Source organism: Nannospalax galili, unplaced genomic scaffold (genome assembly GCF_000622305.1).
Source record: "Nannospalax galili isolate Female #2095 unplaced genomic scaffold, S.galili_v1.0 scaffold103, whole genome shotgun sequence".
Lineage (NCBI taxonomy): Eukaryota > Metazoa > Chordata > Mammalia > Rodentia > Spalacidae > Nannospalax > Nannospalax galili.
Genome location: NW_008352136.1, coordinates 3,495,680 through 3,504,523, shown reverse-complemented (window position 1 = coordinate 3,504,523; position 8,844 = coordinate 3,495,680). Strand labels below are relative to the sequence as shown.

The 8,844-nt window shown below is 47.2% G+C and overlaps 1 protein-coding gene across 1 annotated transcript in view; it reads left to right on the top strand.

Moving 5' to 3' along the window:
* Rassf8 (Ras association domain family member 8) overlaps positions 1 to 7,476 on the top strand; it is a 46,475-nt gene extending 38,999 nt beyond the window's left edge. Inside the window, exons 2-5 of the mRNA XM_008849010.3 lie at positions 546 to 747; positions 3,642 to 4,531; positions 6,317 to 6,461; positions 7,042 to 7,476. Of these exons, the coding sequence (XP_008847232.1) occupies positions 645 to 747; positions 3,642 to 4,531; positions 6,317 to 6,461; positions 7,042 to 7,163 (1,260 nt within the window). The 5' untranslated portion in view covers positions 546 to 644 and the 3' untranslated portion in view covers positions 7,164 to 7,476. The remainder of the gene's footprint in view (positions 1 to 545; positions 748 to 3,641; positions 4,532 to 6,316; positions 6,462 to 7,041) is intronic.
* The last annotated feature ends 1,368 nt before the right edge of the window (positions 7,477 to 8,844 follow it).

Below are 8,844 nucleotides of genomic sequence, written 5' to 3'. Positions count from 1 at the left end.
ATATATGTATAAAGAAGAAAAGAGAATGAGCTTGTTTGTCAGAATTTGGACTCCATATTTATGTTGGCGTAAATGAGAAACAGTTCTTTACCTCCCTACCAAGCAAAGAGGGTTTCATGGCAGAACAGTAATTGCTCTAATTTTCTTGTTTTTGAGTTTCGTTTCTGGGGTGTTTTGTCTGTTTCTGTAGCCCCAGCTGGCCTGGAACTCACAAAGTTCCTCCTGCCTCTGCCAGGGATTAGAGGCGTGGCCACCACACCCAGCTTTGGTTTAAAATTTTAAGTGCAGGAATTAGATCATATATCTGAATACTGACTGGCTGAACTTCAGTTTCCATTGCTCCAAAGATCACATTCCCTAGCCGAATGTTCCAGGTCTTTTCTCCTGCCCAATTCCACTCTGCGAAACAGGCAGATGGACTTTAACAACAGCAGGATTATGATACAGTAAAATGTGTTTGGTGTCATGTAATAGTTCACATAATACTATGTATGAAAAGGTTTGCTTCCGGGCCGGGCCTCTCCGGGGACGTCGCCGCGAGCAGACTGACTACAAATTCCGCCTTCTGTGTTTCCAGAGCCAGAGACATGCCCTGAAATCCCGATGACCGCTGTCAGGGCCTTTGGGTGACTGGCACATGCACCATGGAACTCAAAGTATGGGTGGATGGAGTTCAGAGGATTGTTTGTGGGGTCACTGAAGTCACAACTTGCCAAGAGGTTGTAATAGCCTTAGCCCAAGCTATAGGTAAGTAAAATCTGTCCGTGTCGAAGAGAAAAGGTACTTTACACTTCTTTAGGGTGTTCTGGGGTGAGTGCGAAAGCTCCCTCGCCCTTGTGACCATACCTGAGTGATAATGTTAAGGAGGTAAGATTTAATTTGGCCCCTGGTTTCAGAGGGCTCAGTCCATGGTTTCTTCATTGAAGGTGCCTGGGTGGATGTCATGGCAACAGGAATCTGGTAGAGGAGTTTCTTCACCTGGAGGTCAGGAGGGAGGAGAGTATGGCCAGGACAAGATGTCTTCAAGGACATGCCTCACCAGCTTATTTCCCATAGCTAGGTACCACCTCTGAAAGTTTCTAGAACCTTCCAAAGCAGTGTCATCATCTGGGGACCAAGCCCCAAACACATGAGCCTTTGGAGGGATACTTCATGTCCCAACTATAACATTCTGCACCTGTCTCCCAAAACCTGTTCACCTTGTAGTGCAGAATACATTACATCTGTCTCTGTCCTAACAGGTCAGCATTGTTCAAAAGCCCCGATTCAGTCTCCCCCAAGACTCTTTATAACTCCTAGCTGTGAGCCACTAGTTAAAGATTCCAGCATGTGATGGCACGGAGTCAACACTCCCATTCCAAAAAAGAGTGAGGAACAGGAGACTGGCAAGCAAAACTTGGACCCGGCTCTACAGACTGGGCTCAGCAGTGAAGAGCACTCAGTGCTTTTGCAGAGGACCCAAGTTTCCTTCCCAGCACCCACTTTTGTGTGGCTCACAAGTACCTGTAACTCCAGCTCCAGGGGATCCAACACCGTCTTCTGGTCTCTGTGGGCACCCACCCACAGACACACATACATATGAATAAAAACAAGTCTTTAAAAAAAAGATCAGACCAAGTCATGACTGAAATGCAGCAGGGTAACATTAGCACCTGTGCCCATGTCCAGCGTCCAGGGCACATGGTGTTGTAGTGTGAGCTCTGATAGGCATGGGTAGTCCCACAGGCCCTGTGACTTACCAGCTGCAGCTCACACAGCCTCATTCCTAGGCTGACCTAACCTCTTGTGGTTACCTGCCGCCTTCCACAACAGATGCTCCATGTTCTGGCGTCTCCAACCTCTTCGGGTCTTCACGGCAGGTGCCCTTCACCCTCACACTGACCTCTCAAGCACAGTCTGCAGAGGCCCTGCCCTGGCCCATGTTGTCTCGCTTCCCTGACTTTCCTTTGAACTCTGGGTGGGTGTTTACATGATCCCGTAACTCTTACATTCTACATGCCTGAAAACCTAGCATCCCGTGGATGATGCCAAGCTCTGCTGCCAGCCAACCAGCAGCCTGGCTCTTTGACCACAGCTCAGCACCTCTGGGTGCCCAGGCAGCTGAGCACGTGCAACAAGTCCCGAGGAACCCAACTCTGACGCGACCCTATTTCAGCAAGATAGCCCAGAGGTGCTCTCTTCAAGGGAAAGTTTTAAAATAGTTTTGCCATTTCACACCTCAGTCTATGATGGTTGGGATTTGGCCTGAGGGTATGTCAGGGCATCCCCCTGTCCCAGTGCAAAGCACATGGCTTCTTTTATTTTTTTAATATTTTATTCATTTTTATTTTATATGTATGAGTGTATTTCCTACATGTATATAAGTGCACCCATGTCATGCAGTGCCCACAGAGGTCAGAAGAGGGCATCAGATCTCCTGGAACTGGAGTTACAGTTGGTTGTTAACCACCATGTGGGTGCTGGGAGTCGAACCTGGGTCCTCTGTAAGAGCAGCCGGTGCTCCTAACCGCTGAGCCACCTCTCCAGCCCCATGGCCTCCTTTTAATAGCTCTAGATGCCGTGACAACGCACCCTTGTCCATAACATGCTCTTTTCTAGCCCAAACTGTACATCTTCCAGGCCCTGCTCTGCTTTTCCTTCTCATGTCTCACTGTGAAACTGGCTAAAAGCAGCCAAAAGTGTCTGTGCCATAGCCTAACTGCAGTACTGCCCCAAAATTCCCAGCACCAGATCAATTATTCCATCATATTTAAACTCAGCCTCCCACAAAGTCTCAGAATATGGACAGAATGTAGGCAAATCATCTGCCACTTTAGTAAGAAAATTCTGCTACTAGTTCAGAAGCTCAAAACCTTTGGAAAAGGGGACAGAAAGGGTAAACCAGCTGTGCATGTGGCATTCTAATGTCTGTCTTTGTTTTGCCTAGGAAACAAACTGTTCATTCCTGCCCCAAAATAAACAATTAGACATCTGACCCAAGTATAAGAGTCTCAATTAGAAGAAATATAAAGTTGAATTCCTTTTTTAAAAATATATTTTTTTAATTTTATGTGCATGAATGTTATACCTGCATATGTGTAAGTGCACTTGTGTCATGCAATGCTCTCAGAGGTCAGAGAGGGTGTCAGATCTCCTGGAACTGGAGTTACAGATGGTTATTAGCAACCATGTGGGTACTGGGAATTGAACCCAGATCCTCTGCAAGAGCAGCCAGTGCTCGTAACTGCTAAGCCATCTCTCCGGCCCCTAAACTGAATTTCTTAGCAAGTCAGAGGTATTGGTACTGTTTATGGTGTTTCACATCTTTGAGAGGTTTGGCATCTTACAGTGAAGGTGTCATGGGCCACCTGGACTGCACTCTAAACTTGACCTTCTGATGCTGACCAGGAACCCAAACTTAGGCCTGGTGCAGTGGCGCACCCCTTTAATCCCAGCACTCAGGAGGCAGAGGCAGGCGAATCTCTGTGAGATCGAGGCCAGCCTGGTCTACATAGTGAGTTCCAGGCCAGCTGGGGCTACAGGGAGACCGTGCCTCAAAAAGCAGCAGTAGAAAAAGAATGCACACTTACCACAAATGTCCGTTGGCAGTCTTTAGACACTGCGTGTGTCGCCATGACAATTTACTCGATCTTTTTGCTTAGGTCGAACCGGAAGATACACCCTTATAGAAAAATGGAGAGATACTGAAAGACACTTGGCACCTCATGAAAACCCCATCATATCCCTAAACAAGTGGGGGCAGTATGCTAGCGACGTACAGCTCATTCTGCGCCGGACCGGGCCGTCTCTCAGTGAGCGACCCACCTCGGACAGCGTGGCTCGGATTCCTGAAAGAACTTTGTACCGACAGAGTCTGCCCCCCTTAGCCAAACTGAGGCCTCAGGTGGACAAGTCAATCCAAAGGAGAGAGCCTAAGAGAAAGTCACTGACGTTCACGGGAGGTGCCAAGGGCTTAATGGACATTTTTGGAAAAGGGAAGGACACCGAACTGAAGCAGAGGGTGCTGAGCACCTGCAGGACCACCGCGGGTGAGCTGAGGGAGCTGATCCGGCTGCAGACCGAGAAACTGCAGGCCATCGAGAAGCAGCTGGAATCCAGCGACCTGGAGATACGGTTCTGGGAGCAAAAGTATCATTCGAACCTGGAAGAGGAAATCATCCGCCTGGAGCAAAAGATCAAAAGAAATGACGTAGAAATCGAGGAGGAAGAATTCTGGGAAAACGAACTGCAGATCGAGCAAGAAAACGAAAAGCAGCTGAAGGATCGACTTCAAGAAATACGGCAGAAAATCACAGACTGTGAGAGCAGGTTAAAGGACTACCTGGCACAGATCCAGACGATGGAGAGCGGCCTGGAAGCGGAGAAACTGCAGCAGGAAGTTCAGGAGGCGCACGTCAACGAGGAGGAGGTGAAGGGGAGGATCGGCAAGGTCAGGGGGGAGATCGACGTCCAAGGGCAGCAGAGCCTGAGGCTGGAGAACGGCATCAAAGCCGTGGAGCGCTCTCTCGGGCAGGCCTCCAGGCGGCTCCAGGTAAGGCATCCCGACAGACAGGACGCTTCTGCCTCAGAGAGCTAGGAAAAAATGAGAAAAAGCCACTGTTTTATTAAAAGGCCGGGCAAGGTGGCTCAGCAGGTAGAGAGGCGCTTGCTACCAAGCCCAGGGACCTGAGAACCAGCTCCTGCACTTGGCCTCTGACCGCTGCGTGTGCCTCATGGTACGTGCTCCGCGCACATAAATAAATTAACCAATGTTTTAAGAATTGAAATCTTTCACAACTGTTTATTTTATATTCTATTTATTTCTTATTTTTTGGTCTTTTTGAGACACGGTTTCCCTGTAGCCCCAGCTGTCCTGGAACTCACTATGTAGACCAGGCTGGCCTTGAACTCACAGAGATCCGCCTGCCTCTGCTGACCTTGAACTCACAGAGATCCGCCTGCCTCTGCCTCCAGAGTGCTGGGATTAAAGGCGTGTGCCACCACGCCCAGCACAACTGTTTATTTTTAAAGAATATAATTTTATATATTTAAAGAACCGGAAGCATAGCTTGGTTCAAAAGTCCCATAGAATTCTTGTGACGTGTGACAAAGCATCGATCTAACAGCGGGAGGAGCTGGAGAGGCGCTCAGCAGATGAGAGCACTACCTGCTACTGCAGAGGACCCGGATTCGGTTCCCAGCACCCACATGGCAGCTAACAACCATCTGTAACTCCAGTTTCAGGGGACCCCACACCCTCTTCTGTCCTCCATGGGCATTGCGTGACACGGGCGCACGTAAACACACACAGGCAATACACTCGTACCCATAAAATAACAAATACAAGCAGAATGAAGTGAGAGCTAACAGCACAGGGCTCCTTCTCCGTGGAAGAGGGATCCTAGTGGTGGCAGTAACCTAGGTGTTGGGCGTGGGAGAGCTCGCCCTCAGCTGGAGTGACACCCATGACAGTGCGTCTGGCCTTTCAGAGGCAGAGAAACTTATGGTTTGCCAATATTTTACCACGTGGAGTCACTTTGATATTTAAAGAAGGGGACACTGGGAGCTGTGTTACCATTGATACTACTTAAAGGAAACACACCTAAACCAGTCCTTCTAGTAAGTCCCCCTGTTCACTGAAGGAACTAACCAAACAGCATATCACCAAGTCACTGGAGAAAGCCACCGGCCACCCTGTCACTTCTTTACACACAGCCTGGGGTGGGGGACACAGTGTGACCCCAACAGTGTGGAGGAGACAACTGGGAAGGGAAAGGAAAGCCTTGACCAACGGAATGCCCGTCCCTGCTCTTGGAGCTTGGCAGCAGTAGGTATGATCCCTTTCTTTAGGGCTCAGACCCACCTCTGTCACAGACCTCAGAACCAGCTTGTGCGTACTGTCAAATAATCCGAATAACAGGCCCCATGGAAAGCAGCATCTTATAGAAACCAAGAGCTGTGACTCACTCTTATGAACCAGTTACTATTCATTGGCAGTCCATTACAGTGTGGTTAGTGGGGAAATGTGTGACCAGATTAACAAGACAGTTGCGACACTGATGTAGGTAGAAGACAGCGTTTTGTGATGAAAGATTAAGGACACCTATTTCCTGCAAGCACATGGTGGCATGCAGAAGGGAAGCCTCGCATCTGAGGACAGCCCATCCCAGAGGGACCCTCTTTACTCTAGCCAGTATATCCATGGAAACCAGGTGTGTCAAATGTGTCCTTGTGAAAGCAGCCATCTCACCCCTACCCCTAGAGTAGAGGGTCTGTCACAAAGACATCCCTCACTGTCCAGTCCCCAAATTCCAAAATAACGGATGTTTCCACCCAGGACAAGGAGCAAGAGCTGGAGCAGCTGACCAAAGAGCTGCGGCAGGTCAACCTCCAGCAGTTCATCCAGCAGACGGGGACGAAGGTCACCGTGCTGCCCGCAGAGCCCGCTGAGACCGAGGCCACCCAGACAGACATGGAGAAGGGTAAGACGCCTTTCACACTACTTCCTGGCCGGTGGGGAACACACCGCTCACTCCATCAAAGCAGTGCCCTGCATTCAGAACCAATTTTTAAGAAGGTCACTTAAAAATATGACTTACTTGCAGTTTCTGGGGAAAATACTAACACTTGGGTTACTTATTCACTGGGACAGGCCTGTTGTAAGCTGCGGCTCTGCGAACTGTTTGCTGATGTGTAAATAGAATACTGGTCACCCTAACTTTCAGCTTCTCTCAGTTCCGAATTTCCTTTGTCTCCTAAGTCTTTGCAATTAATTTGTCCTGATAATTAAAAATTACACATCTCTGTATGCATGTGGTCTAAACAACAAAAGAAGCCAAACAAAAAAACCTCACTTGCCTTTGAAAAAGACCAGGCTTTGTTCCTATCTCCAAAACCTGGTTTACCAACTAGAGGCTTATCCTTCCCCGTCCTGTCCCAGGGCCGCAGGGTACAGCAGTTTACACAGCTCTTTTGAGCTCTTTGGGCTGGGAAGTTTTCCAGCATGATAGACCCTCCTCATTGGCCTCCTGGTTCACCAGATGATGTCTGTTTCCTGTTTAGAGGTGCCATTCCAGTCCGGGTCCCTGAAGCGACCCGGCTCATCACGGCAGCTCCCCAGTAATCTCCGTATTCTTCAGAACCCCATCTCATCTGGTTTTAATCCTGAGGGCATCTATGTATAACGTTGTCTGCCTGCGGGGGAAACTGTAGTCAAGGTACCAAGGACGGTCAAGTTCCTTCTTCAGTCTGTGCCAATGATGAATGGAGGCTGTTTCAAGCCGCTGTATCCTTTCTCCTGCATCCCGCACTTGGAGCCATACCCCGTGCACTGATGCTAAACAACAAAGAAACCGTTTCACTTTGCAGTATTGACATTTTGTCCAGCAGCTGTAATGCAAAGCCTTTGTTTTTATTTGTAGCATTTCAAGAGCATTAGGAAAGTATTACACTATGTTTATACACGAATAAACCATGACTGAGGAGTAAAGAACAATCTGTGACTGGCTTAGTTTAATTTATTCCATTGATTGATTAGTGTATGAATGTTGTGTTTGATATTTATTATACTTATCCTGTGATCTAATTATGTTAAATGTTGTGGAGTTATAACTGTGCATGTTGTCAGACTGAATCCAAGTACTGCTCACATCCACTACGCTGGCGTCATGGAGCACACCACCGTCCCGACGAATGCCAACAGAGCCCCTGCACTTAGCTGTGATCTCTCCTAGCTGTTGCTCAATTGAAGAATTCAGATTTCTTTTTAGTGTGGAATTTAATCTTTCTTTTAAATATTTACAAACATAAGTAACCACATAATATCACAGAAATACCCTTAATGTGGCAAATTGTACACATAAAAGATCTGCAGTCCGTCATAGACTGTCAAAGGTGCACTTGCTGACTGTCCATGGGGTTCCTGACACTGTGGCTTACTCCTGTCTTTTCATCTCCTCTCATGGATCGTCATGGGGGTTAGAAATCCCTGAGGATCAGGTTGGCGAACTCTGGGAATCAAGTGTCAGATGGTGCGTTTCAGAATAACCCATTTCTGTGCATGGTCCTTTGCCATGCTCGCCAAGAGGGCCGTGCTGTGAGCCGTGCTGTGAGCCCGCCACCTAGCATGCACCGTGCTCTAATCACCCAGACGATGGAGAAGAGGTTGAAGTTGGATATTTTTCACCAAGAAAATAGTTAAATCCAGAGTATGTTTTCATTTTTAAGTCTTTGACTTTTATAGGATGTTAATCTCCATTTATATTTATATCATTTTATTTATGAAGCCAAAAGTGAGTCATTACTTCCCATGAGCGGTGACTTAATTAGGATTTGGAAGTAGTATTTAGAGGATTCTGTCAGACACTTCCCTGCCAGCCATTTTATACTCCCTCTGATCAAATCTGGTACAACATAACCAAGACTGTAATCTGAAACTTAAAGTACTTTTTATTCTGAAGAGAACACATTCTCTGTATTATTTACATGCAATAAAATAACAGTGGATTAATATAATAATGCCACAGTAACAGTAAAGAGATATGCCCTATGCATGAAGGCAGCTTTGGATGTTTGAACACATCCAACTTGTTTTTGGTTTAATGAAATGCTTAAATGCTACTTTATTTCGGTTTCCTGAGAAAAAAGAAAGAATGGTTGTGGAATACATGGGTGATTCTAGAGAACTGAGTAGAATTCAGTGTTGTCTTTTAAGTCCGCTACGTAACAGACTCAACAGGAGGTGTTTTCTTTGGGTTCCTGGAGTTACCAAGTTGATCTTGTCTTTACACTGTTTTACAGATAACTTGAGAAGTAAAGATTCTTGCCTAAATAGCACCACCTGTACACATTTGTTCCCAACCATTC